At 45.2% G+C, this 25236-nt stretch overlaps 1 protein-coding gene across 1 annotated transcript; it reads left to right on the plus strand.

Moving 5' to 3' along the window:
* Positions 1 to 918: 918 nt before the first annotated feature.
* On the plus strand, positions 919 to 25236 carry LOC144486488 (uncharacterized). The gene is made up of 6 exons (XM_078204532.1): positions 919 to 1008; positions 5192 to 5314; positions 8473 to 8595; positions 14017 to 14151; positions 22487 to 22609; positions 24764 to 25236. The coding sequence occupies exons 2-6, from the start codon at positions 5194 to 5196 to the stop codon at positions 24787 to 24789; spliced, it is 528 nt and encodes a 175-aa protein (XP_078060658.1). The 5' UTR covers positions 919 to 1008; positions 5192 to 5193; the 3' UTR covers positions 24790 to 25236.

The following is a 25236-nucleotide window of genomic DNA, read 5'->3' on the forward strand; positions in this document are numbered from 1 at the left end:
CATCACCAATAAGAAACACTCTAAACATTGCCCCTTGACAGTCAATGGTGTAACCATCACTGAATATCCCACTGTTAACATCTTGGGGTTACCACTGACGAGAAGCTGAACTGGACTCACCACAAAAACACAGTGGTTACAAGAGCAGGTCAAAAGTTCAGAATTCTGCGGAGAGAAACACATCTCCTAATTCCCCAAATCCGGCCATAAGTCAGGGGTGTAATGGAATACTCCCTACCTGCTTGGATGGGTGCAGCTCCAACAACACTCAAGAAGCTTGACAACATCCAGAGCAAAGCAGCCCACTTGATTGGCACCCCAGATACAGAAATCCACTCCCTCCACCACCGACGCTCAATAGCAGCAGTGTGTACCATCCACAAGATGGACTGCAGCAGCTCACCAAAGATCATGAGACAGCTCCTTTCAAACGCAGGACCACCTCCACCTAGAAGGACAATGGCAGCAGATACATGGGAACACCACCAGCTGCAAGTAACCCTCCAAGCCACTCACATCCTGACTTGGAAACGTACCGCCGTTCCTGGGTCAAAATCCTGGAAATCCCTCCCTAACGGCATTGTGCGTCAACCCAAGCACATGGACTGCAGCGCTTCAAGAAGACAGCTCACAACCGCCTTTGTCAAGGGCAAATAGGGATGGGCAATAAATGCTGGCCAGCCAGCGGCTCTTATGTCCCACGAACGAATTAAAATAAATACCCCTCGGTGAGATGATGTGCCAACATGTAAACACAATGCTCCGAATGCACTTCACTCCAGGTTGAATCCTAAAGAGCTCAGTTCGGCTGCAGCAAAGCCTCCCCAGCTGTTTATTACAAACCCATTAATCTAAAACGGGGTGGGACTCTCTTTGTTGATGTTGGCAGCGTTTCGCTTGATAAGCTCCGAACTTTGATCAGTTAGTGTTTTCAGTTCTTGGTGAATCGATGTTTACGACATTACTGTGCAGAATTTTGGGTTCATCAGCAGCAAGCAGCGAATCAATGTAAGTTACACACATTTTACTGGTGAGATTAACGTGTCAAATATTCCAAATAGTGTGTGATTGATGTTTAGTTGGCATCGGTGCCGACTGTTTTCAAAATGAATCATTCTGGGGGTGTGAATATCAGTGGAAAGGCCGTTGGTTAAAGCACATCACTGTTTACACTCCTTGAAGTATTGATGTGCCTAGTTATTGAACTGGTGCTGCTCACTTGCTGGAGGTGTTGTTTGATCGTGTTTGCATCATTCTGCACCAAAGCAATACAGAGACGCTAACATTCGTCCACATCAGATTTGTCCACTTTGATTTCGAAAGGAAATTGAAGGTAGTGTTTTATTCCAAACTTCTCCTCCAATTTTCCATTCAATTCAAGATGTTCCAGTGCATGGAAATAAAGAGACAAGGTATCTTTTATTTTCTCCGTCGAATACATAGAGTCGTGCAATATTTCCTCAGTACTGACCTTCCGAAAGTGCAGCACTCCCTCAGTACTGACCCTCCAACAGTGCAGCACTCCCTCAGTACTGACCTTCTGACTGTGCAGCACTCCCTCAGTACTGATCCTCCGACAGTGCCGCGCTCCCTCAGTATTGACCCTCCGACAGTGCGGCACTCCCTCAATACTGACCCTCCGACAGTGCTGCACTCCCTCAGTACTGACCTTCTGACAATGCAGCACTCCCTCAGTACTGACCTTCCGAAAGTGCAGCACTCCCTCAGAACTGACCCTCCAACAGTGCAGCACTCCCTCAGTACGGACCCTCCAACAGTGTAGCACTCCCTTAGTCCTGATCGTCTGACTGTGCAGCAGTCCCTCAGTACTGATCCTCTGACAATGCAGCACTCCCTCAGCACTGACCATCCAACAGTGCAGCACTCCCTCAGTACTGACCTTCTGACTGTGCAGCACTCCCTCAGTACTGATTCTCCGACAGTGCAACACTCCCTCAGTATTGACCCTCCGACAGTGCAGCACTCCCTCAGTACTGACCTTCCGACAGTGCAGCACTCCCTCAGTACTGACCTTTTGACAATGCAGCACTCCCTCAGTACTGACCCTCCGACAGTGCAGCACTACCTCAGTACTGACCTTCTAACAGTGCAGCACTCTCTCAGTACTGACCCTCTGACAGTGCAGCACTGCCTCAGTACTGACTCCCTGACAATGCAGTACTCCCTCAGTACTGACACACTGACAGTGCAGCACTACCTCAGTACTGACCCTCTGACAGTGCAGCACTGCCTCAGTACTGACTCTCTGACAATGCAGTACTCCCTCAGTACTGACACACTGACAGTGCAGCACTACCTCAGTACTGACCTCTGACAGTGCAGCATTCCCTCAGTACTGACCTCTGACAGTGTAGCCCACCCTCAGTACTAATCACCTGGCCGTGCGATGCTGCCTCCCTCCTGACTCTCTGAAAATGTGGAACTTACTTCGGACTGACCTTCCAACAGTGTTGCTTTCCCTCATCGCTGACCCTCTGATAGTGCAGAGCTGCCTCACCACTGGCCCTTAGATATTGTGGCGCTCCTCTGTCCTGGCCCTCCGACAGTGCAACACGCCCTCAGTACTGACACTCTGACAATGCGGCACTCCCTCGGTACTGAACCTCTGTCAGTACAGCATTACCTCAGAACTGATCCTTCAATACTGCGAACCCGTCTCCACCCCCCACCCTCCATGATACTGAATACTCTCAGTACTTACACTTTAGTTCTCTCCGCAGTGACCTTCTCAGAGATCAGTTCCTTCAGTATGTAAAGTCGAATGTCCCCAGCGCTGACCTGCTACAATTCAGTGTTCTGTCAGTACTGGCCACTCTCTCCCTTAGCACTGACCCTTTGACACATCGGCACTCCCTCAGGACTGATACTCCAGCTCTATCAGCACACTCCCTCTGACACATCAGCACTGCCCCAGGACTGGTCACTCTCTCCCTGAGCACTGACCCTGACACTTCAGCGCTCCCTCAGGACTTGCCACTCTCTTCCTCAGCACTGACCCTCTGGCACATCAGTGCTACCTCAGGACTGACTCTCCAGCTCTCTCAGCACTGACCCTTTGACACATCAGTGCTGCTTCAGGACTGGTCACTCTCTCCCTCAGCACTGACCCTCTGACAATTCAGTTCCATCTCAGGTCTGACACTCCAGCTCCCTTAGCATGGACCTCCCGTCACATCAGCGCTCCCTCAGGCCTGGTCACGCTCTCCCTCAGCACTGCTCACTCTCTCCCTCAGTGCTGGTCATTCTATCTCTCTGTACTGCTCACTCTCTCCCTCAGCACTGGTCACACTCTTCCTCATTAATAGTCACTCTCTCCCTCAGTAGTAGTCACACTCTCCTTCAGTACTCGTCACTCTCTCCCTCAGCACTGACCCTCTGAAACATCAGCCCTCCCTCAGTACTGCTCAGCAATTCCGCGAGCATTGACCTTCTGACAGACAAGCGCTCACTTAGCTCTGCTTCACAAACTCGCTCCGAACTGACCCTCTGATAGATCAGTTTCTCTGATTACTGAAGACCAAGAAGGTTATTGATTTAACCTCTGACATTTTACCTGCGAGGTTGGAATGCTGCTGACACTTCATTTACATTGTTACACAATAATGAGCAAGTGTATTAATCATTTACAGAGTATACAAAGTAACATATAAATATCGCCTTATCTTTCCCCTTATTATCATAAAACATTCACACACTGGACTTTGTATTCATGAATAAACATTGACTTTATGAGATACATCAGCATCCAATCAGGGAACCGGGACAGATCTTATTGACATTCAAATATCCACTCCTGCATTCATTCTATTGATCCCGCTGAGGGACTCATGTGAGCCACCCTGCGCGACGACAACCCCACATACACACCGTCCATGTTTCCATACCCTATCTCGCACCCTCTAACCCACTTCCTCACGTGTTCATTGTTAGCAATGAATAAGTCAAGGCATAAAAACATTAGGCCAAGTGCCGGTAGTTTTCTCCCTCAGTCCTGGGCCAATAGTGCTCCAAATATGTGGAGGGTAGGTGGATTTCCCATTGCTTCATTGTCCCTTAGTGTCCGAAGATGTGCAGGGTAGGTGGATTGGTTATCGTTAGTTGCCTCTTAGTGTCCAAAGATGTGCATGTTAGGTGGACTGGCGATGGTAAATTGTCCCTTAGTGTCGAAAGATGTGCAGGTTAGGTGGACTGATTATGGTAAATGTTCCCGTAGTGTCAAAAGATGTGCAGGTTAGATCGGTTTGCCATGTTATCTTGCCCCTTTGTGTCCAAAGATATGCAAGATAGGTAGAATGGCCATGATAAATTGGCCTTTGGTGTCCAAGGTTGTACAGGATAGGCGGATTGGCCATGCTAAATTATCCCTCAGTATCAAAATGTGTGTAGGTTAGGCACATTGACCATGAGAAATTAACCCATAGTATTGAAAGCTGTGTAATTTAGATGGTTTGAGCATGGCAAGTGGCCCTTTAGTATCCAAAGTTGTGAAGGTTTGATGGATTGGTCATGCTAAGTTGCCCCCTAGTGTACAACGATATGCAGGTTAGATGGATTGGCCAAGGTAAATTGTCCCTTTCTGTCCAAAGAATTGCAGGTTAGATGGCTTCGCCATTTTAAATTGCCATTGAGTTTCCAAATGTGTGTAGGTTAGGTGAATTAATTACGGCAATGGAGCGTGGTTACAGGCATAGAACGGAGGGGAAGGCCTGGGGGGGTGCACTTTCAGAGATTCGATGCAGAGGAGATGAGCCGAATGGCCCCCTCCTGCGCTGTACGGATTCTATCGTTCCCCAAGTCAGCAACAGTTTGAAAATGAAAACATTTTGTCTGCCTCTACTTTTCAAAGGTGAATAGCTATTTTCTAAGGTCCCTTTAACTGCCTGCGAAAGCTTTGAGTGAGAGCTGAGGTCCAGAAAGAAGCTAAAAGAAAGCACATATGGGATGGGCTTAATGGCCTCGTTTTGCCTCGTAACAATTCGATGATTTGTTTATAAACGTCCTGTTGAAGGGAAAGTGGGCCAGGATAAAGTGTCAGTATTCTGACAGATAGAGAACATTCTGGCTCTGGTTAGTTCCTTTACTTGGCACTTACTGTTTAGATGACCTTTGATCTTTGGGTTGGCCAATCAGGGAGGCAAATCCCTCAATTTATATACTTTTTTTCCCGCAGCAATGGAGCCGCAGAGTGAGGAAAATACTCGAGGGAAGATTCACGATATTTTGGGCACATTTGACCGTCCACATCTTCTGCTTGTCCTGAGACACATGCTAATCTTCAAAGAGTTGGTTCTCTGTATGTCTGACTCTGGCTGTAAGCTCAGAGCTCTGTTGAATTGAGTCGTTGCTTGGCTATGGAATGCGTATAGTGCAGAAGAGCTATTTGGCCCATCGAGTCAGCACCGACTCTCTGACAGGGTCTCCTACCGAAGCCCTATCACCCGCCCTAACCCAGAAAACCCACACATCGTTAATCCCCCTCACCTACACAGCTTGGGACATCAAGAGGCAATTCACCATGGCTAACCCACCTCATGTTCACATTTACAGACTATGGGAGGAAACCTGAGCATCGGAGGAAACCCACGCACACATGGGGAGAAAGTGCAAACTTCTCATAGCCAGGCACTCAAAGCTGCAATCATACACCGGCCGCTGGTGTGGTGAGGGAGCAGTACTTACCACTGTGCTGACCATAGACCGTTTCTCAATAAGGAATGAAGATTGTTTTCGTTTTAGATCGATTGTCCTACTTTGGAGTATTTTAATGTTTGCTTGCTGTTTCCCCTCACCCCTCACTCTGTCTTTTTTTCCTGATTTCTTCTCTTCCTAGCTTTTCTCGTAACTTCCTATCTTACAAAATTGTGACCGGCATGGTGGCATAGTGGTCAGCAGAGTTGCGACACAGCGCCAAGGACCTGGGTTTGATTCCGGCCTTGGTTAAATGTTTTTGCACATTCCCTCCATACCTTTATGGGTTGATTTGTTCCAACAGTTCCAAGATGTGTAGGCCAGGTGGATTGGCCATGCCAAATTATTCTTTAGTGTCCCAAGATGTCTCGGCTGATTAGCAGTGCAAATATTTGGGGTTAATGGGATCGGCAAGGGGATGGGCCTGGGTATGACCTTCTGACGGAGCGTTGGTGCAGACTCTACGGGCAGAATGGCCTTCTTGTATACTGTGGAGACTTTATGATTATATGATTCAATGCTTCACTCCTGCTTTCCCTGCCTCATTTCTCCCTCATGCGCTTTCAGCACCCGTGTTCTCGTCTTCTGTCCATTATCTTGGTTACTTCCATCCTAACGCCGTTCTATCACACCTTTCATAAGAGACTGTTTGTGTGGTGTTTTCATGTCCTCCCCATGTCTGCGTGAGTTTCCACCATGTGCTAGAAACCTTTCTTGCATACAGAGGCATCAAGGCATGCAGATCCACAGTTCCATGGAGGTGGCAACTCAGGTGGACAAGGTGGTCAAGAAGGTGTATTGGTATGCTGGCCATCATCGGTCAGGCGTTGAGTCTCGGAATTGGAAAACCATGTTGCAGGTGTACAAGACTTTGGTTGGGCTGCATTTGTAGTATTGTGTACAATTCTGGCCGCCCCACTACCAGAAGAATGTTGATGCATTGGAAAGGGTGCAGACGAGATTTACCAGGATGCTGCCTGATTTGGAGCGTAAGGACTATGAAAAAGTTTGAATAAACTTTAATTGTTTTCACTGCAGCTTCGGGGGAAGAGGGGGACCTGACAAAGGTTTAGAAGTTTATGACAGGCATGGATAGAGTGGATCGTCAGAGTCTTTTTCCCAGGGTCAAAGGTGAATTACTCGGGAGCATAATTTGGAAGTGCGAGGGGGGAAGTTTAAAGGAGATGTATGGGGCAAGCTTTTCAACAGCTGGTGGTGAATGCCTGGAACACGCTGCCGTAGGAGGTAATGGAAGCAGATTTTATAGCAACTTTCAAGGGACATCTATTTAGATACATGAATATTCAGGGAAAAGAGGGATATAGACCAGGTAGAGGCAAGAAAATATTAGATTAGAGAGGCAACTGTGTCGGCACAGACTTGGTGGGCGACAGGGCATATTCCTGTGCTTCACTGTTCATTGTTGTTCCTGTTTCCTTCCACAGTCAAAAGATATGCTGATTAGGTAGACTGTCCATGTTAAATTATCTCTTGGTGTCCCGATGTGCATAGGTTTGGGGAATAGAGGGCTGAATGCATGGGGTTATGGAGGTAGGACTGGGTATTTGCACTTTCAGAGAGTCGGTGCAGACTCGATGGGCCACATGGCCTCCTTCTGCACAGCAGTGAAGGTGTAACTATTTGCTTCCACATTTTCTTCACTTGCACTCTTCTTTAACCTTTGCAACCTGACAGCCTTAGCTAACTCTGAGGAATAGTGCGCAATTATACAGGAAGATTTCTGGAAGCTTGATGATTGTGTAGCGATGCAATAGATATAATTAATCAGGGGTAATTTGAAGCCCTACAGGTTTTTTTTTGGTAAATGATTGGGACATGCTGAGCGAATCACCAGAATCAACATCAGATCACATTATTCAATGCAAGTAAGGGGCAGATTCCTTAATTAATTGCACGAGCAAAGGAATCTGAGCGAATATGCGCATAGACCATTGAAGTGGGCAAGGCAAGTGAAGTGAGCAGTTCGTGCAACATGTGGTGTTCCACATTTTTGAAAATAGGGGTATTCTGTACAAGAGCAAGAAGTTTACATTGAACATTATTAGGATGGTAATGCGGCCTCAGCTGGAGAATTGTATATATTTAGACATGCCACACTCTGGGAAGTATGTGAACATATTTGAGAGAGACAAAAGAGATTCACAGAAGAGGCGATGGCCTATTAGTATTATTGCTACACAATTAATCGATAAATTTAACTAATGTTCTGGGGACACGGATTCGACACTTGGCAGCTGGTGAAAGTTGAAGTGAATAAAAAATGTGTGGAATTAGGAATCTACTGATGCCCATGAAACCATTGACAATTGTCGGAGAAACCCAAATCGTTCACTAATGTCCTTCAGGGAAGGAAATCTGCAGTCCTTACCTTGTCTGGACTACATGTGACTCCAGAGCCACAGCAATGCGGTTAACTCTCAACTGCCCTCAGTAACGGTTTAGCAAGCTATTCACCTTCTCAGGGGCAACTATGGATGGGCAATAAATGCATTCAGCCCATATTCCACAAAAGAATAAAACAAATAAACACGAATGGTAACAGGGATGAGAGACTTCGGTGTACTTGGACTTCCTTCCTTCCTTCCCTCCCTCCCTGCCTCCTTCCCTTCCCTCCTTCTTTCCTTCCCTCCCTCCGTTCCACGCTTCCTTCCTCCCTTTCCATTCTATCTTGTTTACATTAAGTCATTTTTGGCGCGGGGCTTTTGTGAAGTAATGCACCAAATAGTTTTACTGTCTGTCCAGTTAAGGCTTCTGGAATTCCGAAGAGTTCACGGCAGAGGATCAATGATCTGCTTCGCCGCTGTGATGATAAACTGCTGGCCTTCCTTTTCAATCAGTTCCTCATCTTCAGAAAGGACTTTCAAGGTAAGTAACATAAACAGTAGTGGACAACGGTTATAACTATAGGAGAGTTACGGTGCAGAAAGATGCTAGTCAGCCCATTGTGCCTGTGCTGGCCAGAATTAAGAGGGTGGGGTGGGGAAAAATGGTTAGCACTGCACTCTCACAGCGCCATGCACCCGGGTTCGATTCCTGGATTGGGACACTGTCTGCATGGAGTCTGCATGTTCTCCCCATGTCTGTATGGTTCCCTCTGTGTGCTCCGGTTTCCTTCCACAGTCTGAAAGATGAGGTGGTTTGGTGTATTGGCCATGCTAAATTATCCCTCAGTGTACTCAATCAGGTACCGAGTGTGGTGGCAGGGGATTTTCACAGTAACTTCATTGGTGTGCTCATGTAATCCTACTTGTGACTAAAAAATATTTTACCTGCCCCATAGCCTCGCACCTTCCAGCACTTCAGATGTTGATACAGGAACCTTTTGGATTATTTATAGAGTCATAGAGTCATAGAGGTTTACAGCATGGAAACAGGCCCTTTGGCCCAAGCTGTCAATGTCGCCCTTTTTTTTAAATCCTTAAGCTAATTCCAATTGCCCGCATTTGGCACATATCCCTCGATACCCATCGTACCCATGTAACTATCCAAATGCTTTTTAAAATACAAAATTTTACCGCCTCTACTACTACCTCCGTGTGAAACAATTGCCCCGCTGGACACTTTTCTATGTCTCCCCCGTCACCTTAAACCTATGCCCTCTAGTTTTAGGCTCGACTAACTTTGGGAAGAGATATTGACTATCTAGCTGATCTGTGCCCCTCATTATTTTATAGACCTCTATAAGATCACCCCTCAGCCTCCTACGCCCCAGAGAACAAAGTCCCAGTCTATCCAGCCTCTCCTTGTAACTCAATCCATCAAGTTCCGTAGCATCCTAGTAAATCTTTTCTGCACTGTTGCTAGTTTAATAATATCCTTTATATTATAGGGTGACCAGAATTACACACAGTATTCCGAGTGTAGCTTCGCCGATATCTTGTACAACTTTAACAAGACATTCTAACTCCTGTATTCAATGTTCTGACCGATGAAACCAAGCATGGCAAATGCCTTCTTCACCACTCTGTCCACCTGTGACTCCACTTTCAAGGAGCTATGTACATGAACTCCTAGATCTCTTTGTTCTGTAACTCTCCCCAGCGCCCTACCATTAACTGAGTAAGTCCTGCCCTGGTTCAATCCACCAAAATGCATCACCTCACATTTGTCTAAATTAAACTCCATCTGCCAGTCCTTAGCCCAATTGATGAAGATCCCGTTGCAATTGGAGATAACTTTCTTCACTGTCCGCTATGCCACCAATCTTAGTGTCATCTGCAAACTTACTGACCATGCCTCCTACATTCTCATCCAAATCATTAATATAAATGTCAATTTATCGAGACATAGAGGTCTACAGCATGGAAACAGGCCGTTCGGCCCAACTTGTCCAACTTGTCCATGCCGCTCTTTTTTTAACCACTTAATTCGTCCCAATTCCCCCTGTTTTGCCGATATCCCTCTCTACCCATCTTACACACGTGACTGTCTAAATACTTTTTAAAAGACAAAACTGTACCTTCCTCTACTACTAACTCTGGACGTTCGTTCCAGGCACTCACCACCCTTTGTGTGAAACAATTGTCCCTCTGGACACTTTTGTATCTCTCCCCTCTCACCTAAATCTATGCGCTCTAGTTTTAGACTCCAATACCTTTGGGAAAAGATGTTGACTACCGAACTGATCCATGCCCCTCATTATTTTATAGACCTCTATAAGTTCACCCCTAAGTTTCCTACACTCCAGCAGGGAAAAAGATCCCAGTCTATCCAGCCTCGCCTTATCACTGAGACAAATATGTCCCAGTAGCATCCTGGTAAATATTTTCTGCACTCAGTAAAGTTTAATAATATCGGCTCTGTAATAGGGTGACCAGAACTGTGCACAGTATTCCAAGTGTGGCCTTAACAACCTTGTACAACTTCAACAAGACGCCCCAACTCCTGTATTAAATGTTCTGATCAATGTAATCAAATACGCCAAATGCCTTCTTCACCACTCTCTCGACCTGTGACTTCACTGTCAAGGAGCTATGAACATGTATCCCTCGATCTCTCCCTAACGCCCTGCCATTAATTGAGTAAGTCATCTCCTGGTTCGATCAACCAAAATGCATCACCTCATATTTATCTAAATTGAACTCCATCTGCCATTTAGCGGCCCACTGACCGAATTGATCAAGATCCCGTTGCAATCCCAAACTCCCGCCCCACCTCGCACCCACAGTCCCCGCATCCCCTCGCACACACACCTTTTTCACTGTCCACTATGCCAACAGTCTTGGTTTAAATGTTTGTGCCTCAAATTAGCCAATGATTTCTAGAAAACCCCACCACCCTCTGGCTGAAAACGTGTTGCCCCCAATCCCCTACAACTCTTCCACAAATCAATGAATTTCCCCCTTGTTATTGACTACTTATGACATTATGCTTGGCAAATCTGTTAGAATTCTTTGAGTTGACTGAGGAGAAACGGTGGATGTGGATTATTTAGACTTTCAGAAGGCTTTTGACAATATCTCACACAGCTGACTACTGTGTAAAGTTAAAGTTCATAGAGTTGTGGGTAATGGCTTGAGATGTATAGAAAGCTGGTTAGCAGATCAGAAGCAAAGAATTGGCATAAATGAGTCTTGTTCCGATTCGCCTTTAGTGACTAATGGGATTCAGCAGTGTCTGTGCTAAGAGCCCAACAAGACACATTATATATCAATGATTTGGAAGCGGGAACTATATGTATTATCTCCAAATTTAGAGATAATACAAAGTTGGGTGGGCGGGGTCGCTGTGAGGAGGATGCAGAGATGCTGAAGCGTGATTCGTACAGTCTGAGTGTGTCTGCATATGCATAGCAGATGCAGTACAATGTGGTTACATATGAGGTTATCCACTTCAACCGCAATAAAAGGTTGGTAGTTTATTATTTGAATAGGTGTACGTTGAGAGAGGTGGATTCTCAGTGAAACCTTGGTGTCCTCGTGCATCCGTCGCTGAAAGTAAGTGCGAGGCAGAGCAGGCAGTAAATGAGCAAATGGCATTTTGGCCTCCAAAGCAAGAGCATTTGAGTTTATGAATAGGGTTTTTTAACTGCCACCTTAGCTGGAGTACCTGAGGTGAGGCCATAGCTGGAGAACTGCTTGCAGTTTTGATGTCCTTCTCTGAGGAGGATGTCTTTGTTATAGAGAGAGTGCAGTGGATGTTGAGTCCTGGGATGACAGGTCTGTCATACGAGGAGCGATGACGTCAGTTCGGATTGTATTCACTGGAGCTTAGGGGAATGAGGGGGCTCTCAGGGAACGTATAAAATTCTATTAGGATGAGACTGGGTAGATCCAGAAATAATGTTCTCAATTGTGGGGGAGTCCAGAACTAGTGATGACAGCTTGAGGATAAGGGGACAACATTTTAGGACTGAGGTGTGGAGAAAGTTCTTCACCCAGAGAGTGGTGAATCTGTGGACATCACTCCACTGAATGTACCTGACTTCTAGCAGAAATTAGACATGGAACTTGGAGCTAAATGGATCAAGGGATATGGAGGGTTAGCGGGATCAGGATATTGCTTTTGATGATCAGCCATGATCACAATGAATGGCGGAGGAGGTTTGAAGGGCCGAATGGCCCAATCTTGCTTCTATTTTCTGTGTTCTATGTTTTGTTATCCTATCTCTCCTCATAGCTGTAATTTCGAGCTCTGGCAACGTTCTTCTTTTTCATTATTCTACTCATAACAATTCCACATCCATTATCACACTGGGGTTCACTGCCGAGTGATATATATTTTTAACATTTCCATCTTTGTCTTTATTTTTCCACAACCCTGCGCTGAAGTTGGAAGCGCACGTGAATAGGATAGTAAGGATGGCATTTGGGATCCTTGCTTTTATCAGTTATGTCAAGAGCACGGATGTAATATTGGAGTTGTACAGAATGTTGATTAAGTCACAGCTGGAGTATTCTGCGCAGTTCCAGTCACTTCACTGTGAGCAGGATGCAATAGCACTACAGGGGGTACAGAGGAGATTCACCAGGATGTTACCCAGGTTGAAGCTATTGAGCTATAAGGAGAGACGAAGGAGGCTTGGATTATTTTTCATGAAACAGAGAAGGCTAAGGGGTTCATTATTTAGGTGTATAAGATTATGAGGGGTATGGACAGGGTGCGTAGGTAGCACCTGTTCCCCTTCTTTGAGGGGTCAGCCATGAGCGGGGGGCGGGGGGGTGTAGTTTTATAGTCGGGGCAGATGATCTCGAGGGGATTTGACAGAAAACAAAACACTCAGAATGTGGCGGGAATCTGGAATGCAATGGCTGGGAAGGTCGTGGAGGCTGGAGTCCTTACAGCCTTTTAGCGATCATGGAATCATAAAATCCCTACAGAATCGTATTCCGGCCATCGAGCATGTACTGACCACAATCCCACCCAGACCCTAATCCCGTAACGTCCCACATTTACCCTGATAAACCTCCTGAACTAGGGTCAATTTTGCATGTCCAATCAAGCTAACCCGCACATCTTTGGACTGTGGAGGAAACTGGAACACCCGGAGGAAACCTCCGCAGACACGGGGAGAACATGCAAATTCCACACAGACAGTGACCCGTGACCGTAATTGAACCTGGGTTCCTGGCGCTGTGATACAACAGTGCTAACTGCTGTGTTACCGTGTTTATATCCATATTTGGATGAGCACTTAAAATATCATAAAATTTCAGTTTATGGGACAAGTGCAGGGAAATTGGTTTTGCGCGTTTTTAGTGCAACTATTTCCGGCACATACTACATGGGGTGAAGGGCCTTTTCCAGATTGTCTGACGCTATACCTCTATCACGGATCAAAGCCGCAGTGGTTAGCACTCCTGCCTCCCTCCAAATCAAGATTATTCCAGCTTTATGAACATTACCGACCCGCTATTGACATTTCTAACCTGTCCACTTGCCCACTCAGAGTCACCCACAATTCAATGGGAAACAAGATTCTCTGTCTCCAAACTCAAGTACTTTCCGAACTCTAACGAGCATGTTGTGGACATTTGGTCAAAAGAGAAGACATTGTGGAAACACGGAGTTAAAGCAGAAACTGCTGTAAGCACGCAACAGTTCTGACAGCATCTGTGGAGAAGGAAACAGGTTTAAAGTTTGGAGCCTGTGTGACTTTTCTTCAGAACTGAATAGTGGTAGAAACCTGATGCCCTTTATATGGTGCAAGTCAGGGTGAAGAAAAGATAGCAACAAATAAAGTGATGGGAAGGTGGGGGCGCAGGGTAGATTTGATAGTTAGTCATCAACACATTTAGTCAATATTTGCTCTTGGATTTATGTGACTAATCCTCGTTGGCCTTACAGGGATCGTTCCAAGCAGTGAGAAGGACCATGCAAAGACACATCGGCAGAACTTCGACCATCTCCTGGACCAGGCAGATGACAGGGATCTGAGAGCCTTCGAGCAGATTATATTGAGTTACGTCTCCATTGTTCAGGGTAGGTCAGTGTCCTCGCGCTGAAATACTCTCAGATTCACAGATATCATTTATTTTGTTAATCGTATCTGGGTGTCGCTGGCGAAACCGCCATTTATTGTCCCAAATTGGGCCTAAGGAAGGTGGTAATTCAGCTGCCATCTTGAACAACTACTGTCCATGTGGTGTATGTAGACCTATAGTCCTGTTAGTGAGGGTTTTGACCCAGCGGCAGTGAAGAAACGGCTGATATATTTTCAAGTCAGGATGTGCGTTGCACGGAGAGGCATTCCCAGGTGGTGGTGTTTCCATGTATCCGCTGCCCTTGTCCTTCTAGGTGATAATGGTTGTGCATGTGGAACGTGTGGCTGAAGAAGTCTTGGTGAGTTCTTGTGGTGCATGTTGTAGATAGTACACATGGCTGCAGTGGTGGAGGGAGTGAGTTTATCTGAATGTGGTGACACTTTGCCCTTGATGGTCTCAAAACATACATGTTATTGTAAAATCAACCCGATATTGAGTTAAATATTCTACTTGGATTGGTGCCCAAGAAAAGTGGCATAGGAGTGTTGTCAGGCTTAAAACTTGCACTGTGTCATTTTACTGGGAGATTGGATAACGTTATTTTGCATTTACGCAAAAAGGAATAAACAATGGAAGTGGGGAACTGTTGCTGCAACTATACAAGACATGTTTGAGATGGCACCAGGAGATTTGTTGTCCTTGTGTCAGGAGGAATGCCGTTGCATTGGAGGTAGTTCACAGCACGTTCATAGATTGATTCCCGAGATGAATGGTTTGTCTCATGTGATTGAGTAGTTTAGGTTGATACAATCTGGCATATAACAGACTCAAGAACGGCTTGTTCTTTGCTGCCATCAGACTTTTGAATGGACCTACCTTATATTATGTTGATCATTCTCTGCACCCTAACTATGACTGTCACACTACATTCTGCACCCTCTCCTTTCCTTCTCTAAATACAGTATGTTTTGCCTGTATCAGACAAGAAACAATACGTTTCACTGGATAAGAAAAAAATGTGGCAACAGTAAATCAAATCAACTCCCAATGAGAGATTCGAATGAGGGGAGATGTAATTCAAGTACATAATATATTAAACCGGATTGACAGGGTAGATGGAGAAATTCTGTTTCCTCTTTTGGGGCAATCTAGGACTAGAGGTCACAGTTTCAGGAATGGGGGTAGCATTAACAGCAGAAATAAGGAGAAATTACTTCTCTCAAAAGGTCGTGGATCTGTGGAATCACAACCCCAGAATACGAAGGAGAAGATAGATAGATTTTTAATTCGTCATGGATTGGAAGGCTTATGGAGAACGGGCAGGAAATCTAGATCAGGCCAGCCGTGATCGTATTGAATGGCGGGGCAGGCTTGAGAGGCTGAATTGACTACGTCTCCTCTTACTTCTTATGTAACCGTTGATGCGGATGAAAAAAAAGTGATGTGAACTACAGCGATCACACCCACTTGTAAATTTCCAATGCATATTCACACTCGCCAAGGCGATTAACATCAAACTTACATTTAGCACTTTATCACATCAGGAGACATGGGGGCAGGGAAATTAGAGCTTCTTCAAATGGGTTCAATTACAGAAGCAGAGAGTAAGTTAGAGGTTTCGCACAGCTTGGCATTGGAATTCAGATGTTTTGGACGTACGCAGTTTGTTCCTAATGTTGGAGAAGTAAATAGCGCGGATGATCAAGAGGCCAGAGTGACGATACCGAGATATAGCTTTGCTTACCTTACCGGCTTCATTGCACTCTATCCGTTTCCGTTCTAACAACTCTTCGAAGTTTATCTCAACATCCTCATGTACAAATGTCTTCTGTCCTTGAAACTGTCATATCTGTAAATCTGACACACCAAGATCTGATCAGGAGCAAATATTCCAGCCCCGTTAAGTCAGTTCTTCCAAGCAATTGTTCATCTGTGAATTCAATAACTCACAAGGCCGTCTTGATCCTGCATAAATATACCTGCTTCAAATAAATGTCTTCCAATCTCAGCATTACTTCTAATAGTTCGTCTCACGGAAACTGCTTTCAGCGGGAGAGAGCTTGTGCCTCTTAATGAAGGATTTTTATTTGAATAGTCAAAGACAAGGATTAACATTCTGGTTTGATTTTCGTCCCCCACGAGCTGTTCTTTGCAGCAGATGTGGTGATATCGCGGCATTGTCACTGGGCTATAACCCAGGGACGCAGGTTAATGCTCTGGGGACCCGGGTTCGAATCCGAACATGGCAGACGGTGCAATTAGAATTCAGTAACAAACTGGAGTTGAAAGTCCAGTGATGACCATGAAGCCACTGCCGATTTTTGTCAAAACCCGTCCGTTTCACTTTAGGCAGGGAAATTGCCGTGCTTACCTGGCTTGGCCCAGATGTGACTTCAGACCCATAGCAACGTGGTTGACCCCAAAAACCAGCCCTCTCAACTGACCTAATGACCCATTCATGCGAAGGGAAATAAATGCTGGCCCAGCCAGTGACACCCATGTCAACCTATCCTTTTCTCTGCGTTTCATGTAATCTAAAGGATGCCATCAGTGGGTAAAGCAGGATATAGATCAGTTGGAGACTTGGGCGGAGAGATGGCAGATGGAGTTTAATCCGGACAAATGTGAAGTAATGCATTTTGGAAGGTCTAATACAGATAGGAAATATACAGTAAATGGCAGAACCCTTAAGAGTATTGATAGGCAAAGGCATCTGGGTGTATCGGTACACAGGTCACTGAAAGTGGCAATGCAGGTGGAGCAGGTAGTCAGAAGGCATGTGGCATGCTTGACTTCATTGGCCGGGGTATTGAGTTTAAAAATTGGCATGTCATGTTGCAGCTTTATAGAACCTTAGTTAGGCTGCACTTAGAATATAGTGTTCAATTCTGGTCGCCACACTACCAGAAGGATGGGGAGGCTTTGGAGAGGGGACAGAGTAGATTCACCAGGATGCTGCCCGGTATGGAGGGCATTAGCTATGTGGAGAGGTTGGAGAATCTTGGTTTATTCTCACTGGAACAACGGAGGTTGAGGGGCGACCTGATGGAAGTTTACAAGATTATGAGAAGCATGGAAAGAGTGGATAGTCAGAAGCTTTCTCCCAGGGTGGACGAGTCAATTACTTGGGGGGCACTGGTTTAAGGTGCGAGGGGCAAGGTTTAAACGAGATGTCCGAAGCAGATTATTTACACATTTTGGTGCCTGGAACTCGTTGCAGGGGGAGGTAGTGGAAGCGGATACGGTAGTGACTTTTAAGGGGCGTCTTGACAAACATATGAATAGGATGGGAATAGAGGCATATGGTCCCCGGAAGGGTAAGCGGGTTTAGTTCGGTCGGGCAGCATTGTCGTTGCAGGTTTGGAGGGCCAAAGGGCCTGTTCCTGTGCTGTCATTTTCTTTGTTCTTTGTTCTTTGTTCAACTAAGCTGAACGCCTAAACTTCTTTGTATGTCCACTTCTTCGAGCTTTTCTATATTAAGCGAAAGCTTTGCATTATCCATGTCTTTGTACAGAATCCATGCCTTCAGATTTCACTCAATTGGGATCAAAGAGTTTTTTCAATTGGTGTGTCCTGGCGCCTCTTGAGGACCACAGAGGTATTGTAAAAGTGCCTCATGCATCAATGCCATCATTCTTAACACTAAATCATAGAATGTCTACAGTACGGAAAGAGACCTTCTGATCCATTGCGTCTGCACAAACTCTCTGCCAACAATCAAACCAAGCTCCCACCCCGCACCTCACGATCTCTGTGCTATCCCGAAATCCTGCACATTTGGCATGGATATTCCTCCTAACTAGCTAATCTTTGGACTCTAAGGGACAATTTCGCACGGACAATCCACCTATACTGCTCACCTTTGCACAAAAAGGGACAATTATTTAGCATGGTCAATTCACATAACCTGGACATTTTTGAACACCAAGGGATAATTTAGCACGGAGAATCCACCTAACCTGCTTATTTTTGGACACTAATGGACAGTTTAGCATGGTGATTCCACCAAACCTGCACATCTTGGGACACGAAGCAATAATTTAGCATGACCAATTCACGTAACCCACATATCTGTGGACACTGAAGGGCAATTCATCAGGGTCAATTGACCTGAACCACATACCTTAGGACAATAGGGGGCAATTTCGTCTGTCCACTCCACCTAGCCGTCACATCCTGGCGATCTAAGGGCCAATTTAGCATGGCCATTCCGCCTAACACGCACAATGTGGGATACGAGGACACAATTTAAGAGGGAGAATCCACCGATCCTGCACATCTTTGGACACTAAGGGGCAATTGACCATGTCTAATCTAACTAACCTGCATATCTTTGGTCACTAAGGGGCAATTAAGCATGGCCAATCCACGTTATCTGCATATCTTTGGACACTAACGGACAATTTAGGATTGTCAATCCACCGAACCTATACATCTTTGGGCAATAAGTAGCAATTTAGCATGACTAATCCACCTAACCTACCCACTTTTGGACTTGAAAACATAACTAAGTCCGATTTTTCGCAATCATTTTGATGAGCAAATTCCCGGCTTTGACTAACTTCAATGTGGATAATTCATTTTTGTTACCACATTTAAACATTTTATCTTCTGATATTTAAGCAATGCACCCGTGTTCTGTACTCTCCCATCGGAAATGACTGTTAACTTCATCTAACTGTCAATACTACAGTGGGATTAGTCAAACTGATCAGGTCACTTATCAGTCCTTTCAAAATCCTATATATAAATTTGAATATTTCTCTGATGGAAGTTTAGCCCACTGAACAGTACAACTTTGGGCGGAAAAGATTCTGAAACGGGCCAGAGGATTAGGGTTCTCCAAAATATGTCAAAGCCACATGAGAGTGACGTATTCAATTTGGACAGTTTCTTATCTCTGATCCCAGAGTGGCTATATATACAACTGTCGAAAACAGATCACCTTCCTATGTGCGAGAGTTCCCAGTGTTTCTACAATACGCTTTTCAAGAATGACTTCATTGGCTGAAAGGCTTTTTGCAAATCCATGGCGTTATAAAAAGTACTTTGGAAACACAAGTTTTTTATATGCAATTGCTACTCCCACCCTCCACAAATCTTTTGTGGAACTCCACCACATTCCTACTACATTACAAAGGGTGTCTGTGACCCAAGCACCTCCATGCACTCTGACGAGCATTGGTTCCTGGTCTGTGACACGATGGTTTCAAAATTATGATGGTTCCGTTCAAATCCCTCATGGACCGTCCCTCCATATCAGGAAGTCATCTGATACCCTGAAACTGACTCACATTTCTGCTATTTCAATTATGGTTTCTTGCACGTCGACAGTTAGTATCTCTTCTATTTTGTCAGATGTTCCTTCAGACAGCGGGAATTATGCTTTATAATCTCCTCATCTTAAATTCTAAGCTGAAGTTTATTTACTTGTGCAACAAGTAGGCTTATATTAATACTGCAATGAAGTTCGTGTGAAAATCCCTTAGTCGCAACACTCCAGTGCCTGTTCGCGTACAATAAGGGAGAATGTAGCATGGCCAATGCAACTGTCCAGCACGCCTTTCAGACTGTAGGAGGAAACCTGAGCACCCGGACGACACAAAACTGGCAGGACTTGCAGATAGTGAGGAACATTGTCAGAGGCTACAGAAGGATATAGATAGGCTGGAAATTTGGGCAAGGAAATGGCAGATGGAGTTCAATCCTGATAAATGCGAAGTGATGCATTTTGGTGGGAATAATGTAGGGAGGAGCTACACGATAAATGGAAGAACCATAAAGGGTGTAGAGACGCAGAGGGACCTGGGTGTGCAAGTCCACAGATCTTTGAAGGTGACGTCACAGGTGGAGAAGGTGGTGAAGAAGGCATATGGCATGCTTGCCTTTATAGGACGGGGCATAGAGTATAAAAGTTGGGGTCTGATGTTGCAGATGTATAGAACGTTGGTTCGGCCGCATTTGGAATCCTGCGTCCAGTTCTGGTCGCCACACTACCAGAAGGACGTGGAGGCTTTGGAGAGAGTACAGAGGAGGTTTACCAGGATGTTGCCTGGTATGGAGGGGCTTGGTTATGAGGAGAGATTGGGGAAACTGGGGTTGTTCTCCTTGGAAAGACGGAGGATGAGGGGAGACTTAATAGAGGTGTATAAAATTATGAAAGGCATAGATAGGGTGAACGGTGGGAAGCTTTTCCCCGGGTCGGTGGTGACGTTCACGAGGGGTCATAGGTTCAAGGTGAAGGGGGGGAGGTTTAACACAGATATCAGAAGGACATATTTCACACAGAGGGTCGTGGGGGCCTGGAATGTGTTGCCGGGCAAGGTGGTGGAGGCGGACACACTGGGAACGTTTAAGACTTATCTAGACAGCTATATGAACGGAGTGGGAATGGAGGGATACAAAAGAGTGGTCTAGTTTGGACCAGGGAGCGGCGCGGGCTAATTGTTCCTGGTTTCTCGTTTCAAGGCTTCATTCTACGATCATCTTGCTGGTGCCAGTACAGAGTGAGACTGCGGATAGTTGGGAACCTGTCTCGGGGGCAGGGAATTCATATGGTGTTCGTGGAAGTGGAAATGACTAGGGTTGGGAAGCATTTTCCGAACGGGGCCATTGTGATCTCCTGGACTCGTTTCGATCGCCTCAGGGGGTCGGAGAGGAATTTCCCAGATTTTTTTTTTTCCCCATATTGGCCCTGGGGTTTTTCACTCTGGGTTTTCGCCTCTCCCTGGAGATCACATGGTCTGGAATGGGGGGGTGGGGGTAAGTTAATAGGTTGTAATGAACAAAGCATCATAGCTGTGAGGGACAGCTCGGTGGATAGGATATTAGTATGTAGATAGGCTGGAAAATTGGGCGGGGATCCTGGATTCAGGATTCAATCCTGGACCAGGGAGCGGCGCGGGCTTGGAGGGCCGAAGGGCCTGTTCCTGTGCTGTATTGTTCTTTGTTCTTTGAAACCCACGCAGATACGGGGAGAAAGAGTGGACTCTGCAAAAGCCGGGAATCAAATCTGGGTCCCTGGCGCTGTGCGCCAGCAGTGCTAACCACTGTGCCACATCTATGTCTGTGTGTACTCATGTAATGTATCACTTAAATGTGCGCTCTTTGAATAATCTCACGCTATTATTCATTAAATTCTCCTCATGTCAGTCCGCTTCGAGTGCAGTCTGATGTCATGCCTGCGAATCAAATTTGCAACAATTTAATATGGTAAATGTTGTGGTGGCATGGCCTCTTTCATGGGGCGTTCAGCGAGGGCTACGTGATCGGTCCAGAAACTATCGAGAGGCAATGTGGGAAATCCACGAATCGGGTGCAAAGGCGCTCGCCCCGAGGGTGGGTGAGGAACCGCAGTTGGAGCCAGGGAGTAGAAGAAATTGGAGAGTGTGGTATTTCTTTAGACCATCGCGTGTACAGGCATAAATATTGTTGATAATAAACTATTGACCACTTGAAACCACAAAACATCACCTTCAAAGTGCCATGTGAGTCTTATATTACGAAGGAAATTCTTAAAATCATGCAGCTTACAGCTTCAGCGATGTAATTGGGGGTTGAAGCTGTGGTAGTCAGGTGTTAGGTATTTTGGCTTCGTTTTGAGGGTGCTGTTTTGGACGCAGTTTAGCAGCAAGCTAAGAAACAGTCTCTCTCGCTCTCTCTCCCTGTTCTTCTTTTTGTTTGGTTCTGAAACTATTATCAGTTAGCTGAAGGAGAGGCTATTGCCATCCTGCCTTAAAGAAGCTGTGTTTTGGGAAACAGATTCGATTACAACCTTTTCTGAGTTTCTTAACAAGAGATTTTCAGCATTCATTCCAGGAGACTGCATTCCTGTAACAAGTGGGCATTTAACCTAAGCTGTATTGTGCTTATTTGTAAGGTTTTGTGACTTGGATGTGGCTTTGGTTGGAGCACACTAGAGATATTCCTGAAGAGTTACACATTATCGTATTTGTTGTGCTTCTTGTTTGCAATTATTAAAAGTTCTTGCTAATTGTCTTACCAAAGTTTAATTAAGAATATTGTTGACATGTATACTGATCTTTGTTCTTTGTTCTTTATAGACATGTCAGCAATATTCTGAATTAAATTTTGTTTTTGATAAAAGCCCCTCAGTTGAATTACACCAGGAGTGAAACCTCTCATTCCCATGCTCGCCAAATTCAACGTAAAACGTTACAGGTCAGGAGAACGTCATAGAACACGTTGAAGTATCCAACCTGACTTGTAACAAAAGTTATTACAAGAGTGTCATTATGAATGTAAGTTAATGCTGTGTTGCAAAAAGCATTAAACCAGCATCGAAGCCACAGACTTGTTTTGTACATTTGCAGCAACACCGGCTGACAGGGAAGCTAATCCTCGTGAAGTCATCGGCACTGCCCTTGATCAACTTGACGCACTGAGCCTCAAAGCCATATTGCAGCATCTAATAATATTCCGCGAACACAGTGAAGGTAAGCAGGAGTGTACATTTTTATTCAAAAAAAGTGTCAGAATTTTAATATCAGTTATTGCGAGGTTATTCACTATTACCTAATTGCGTGAAACACTTGTGTTTTTGTTTTCTTGCATAAAAAGAGAGTGGGAAGTTAGGGCAGCCGAATGAAATTCTGTGCAGCGAAATCGCGACAAAGCGCTGGGCGGGAATGAAAAGCTGGGAAATATTAAAATAACATTTAGCAGAATGCTCCTGAATATTTGCGATTTACGACATGCTTCAAAAGCATTCGTCTTTCCATTAGAGTTCCCGCAGTGCAGAAGGAGGCCACTTGGCCCATCGCATCTGCACCGACTCTCCGAGCAGAACATCTTAGCCCCCAACCCACTTCATCGACTACATCCCCGCATTTACCATCTAACCTCGACACCTTGGACGCTAAGTGACAATTTAGCACGGTCAATGTATGCACATCTTTGGACCCTGAGGAATAATTTAGCATGGCCAACTCCCCTGACACATTTATGGACACTAAGGGACACCTTAGGACTGCCAATCCACATAATCGACACATCTTTGGACATTAAACGGCAATTTAGCATGGCTCATCCACCTAGCAGATATATTTTTGGACCCTGAAGAATAATCTAGCATGGCCAACCCACCTAACTGATGTATCTTTGTACATTAAGGCACACTTTAGGACTGCCAATCCATCTAATCTACACATCTTTGGACAGTAATGAACAATTTAGCATGGTCAATCCACCTAACCGATATATCTTTGGACCCTGAGGAATAATTTAACATGGCCAACCCACCTAACTGACACATTTTCGGACACTAAAGGACAATTTGGCATGGCCAATCCACCTAAACTGCTAACCATTGGACTGTGAAAGGAAACCAAAGCACCCGAAAGAAAGCCACGCAGACACGGGTTGAACGGGCAAATTCCACACAGACAGTGACACAAGACTGGAGTCGAATCCGAGTCTCTGCCGCTGTGAGGCAGCTATGCTTACCGGTGTGCCATCCATGCCACCCCGTGCGCAATATTCTAACTAATATAAATCGAACATAAACGAGATGAGACTTGAGAGGTTAGAAACCAAGAGAACATTTCCCTCGTGAGGAAATCTGGAACAATGGGATGTCAATTTCTATTCATGGTTGGTTGATATGAGGTTGAGGCCAGGAGGAAAAGTTTCGCTTTGGAGGTGTTGATTTTCGGTAACGGTCTCCCTCAAGTTTTGAGGCTGTCATTGAATATTCCCGAGCCTATGATACACAGATTGTGGATTACCCAGCAGTTGGGCATGATGGTGAACATGCAGTAATGTGTAATAGAAACTAGCATACAATATGGTCAGAATAATACGAAGATGAGATGAATGGGATTGCACTCTCGAGGGGTTGCATGGCCGAGTCCTGTGTTATTGCGTTTTCTATTAGGCACCGAGAGATTTAAGGTCGTTAGCCCAATAACCAGTACTGATATGAGGGAGATTTAATTTCCTTTCCTTTGCAGAAGAATTGAACAATAACTGCTTCAACTGGTACTAAATACATATTCGAAGCGAAAATGAATGGATCATTTGGGGGAACTTGCAGAAGATGGCAATGAAGGGACCAAACGTTTCCCTTCATTTCTGCAACCTCCTCCAATAACGTAATCTCGTCGATTCACTCAATAACTGCAGATGCAGAGAGAGGGATGTTATGATTCAGTAACCATGATGTGGAGATGCCGGCGTTGGACTGGGGTAAACACAGTAAGAAGTCTCACAAAACCAGGTTAAAGTCCAACAGGTTTATTTGGTAGCAAAAGCCACTCGCTTTTGGACCGCTCGCTGCTCTTTCGTCTGGTGAGTGACGAAGGAGCACCTGACGAAGGAGCAGTGAGCGCTCCGAAAGCTTGTGTGGCTTTTGCAACCAAATAAACCTGTTGGACTTTAACCTGGTGTTGTGAGACTCCTTACTATGATTCGGCAACACGAAACTTTAGATAATCCACTTGAGCAATATTCTATCAGTTCAGGTATTGCAATGTTGGACAGCTGTATTATCGTTTGAGAAGAAAGCACAAGTTCTTCAGAATATAATTTCAACTGCCTTACAGAGAGTGTTTTTTTTTAAATTTAATTGAATGGCTTCATGTGTCCCACAGGTGCTCCAGTGCAGGTCACTGCATAATGTCTTACAGCTCCTGGCTAAAGATCACACCCTCACAGATCAATCCGGCATCATCCTTGCACTGAACAGCTCCCATTAAAAGCCATGCTGAAAACTGCATTTGTGTTTCCTCCTCTGTGAACATTCAGCTTTGAAGCTGACACACACACACACACACACACACACTCACACACACACACACACACACACATATACACAAAGTCTGTTCCAAGTTCAAACTCGGTTTCATCTTTTTCTTTGGATTACGAGTGAAAAACGTTTGCAGAAATAATGTGAACTCAAAACCCTTCTCTCTTCAAAGAAAATAAAATCATTTATCAAAGTACAAGACAATAATTCATGACAAAGAAGCAATCTTATCCTGCGGAAAATTAATAAGACTGTCGTCCCTCACAGCCTGCAAACCCAAACACATCATTTTACCGATAACCCTGAACTCGACTGAGA

The sequence above is a fragment of the Mustelus asterias genome, unplaced genomic scaffold, assembly GCF_964213995.1.
Source record: "Mustelus asterias unplaced genomic scaffold, sMusAst1.hap1.1 HAP1_SCAFFOLD_366, whole genome shotgun sequence".
NCBI classification, from domain to species: domain Eukaryota; kingdom Metazoa; phylum Chordata; class Chondrichthyes; order Carcharhiniformes; family Triakidae; genus Mustelus; species Mustelus asterias.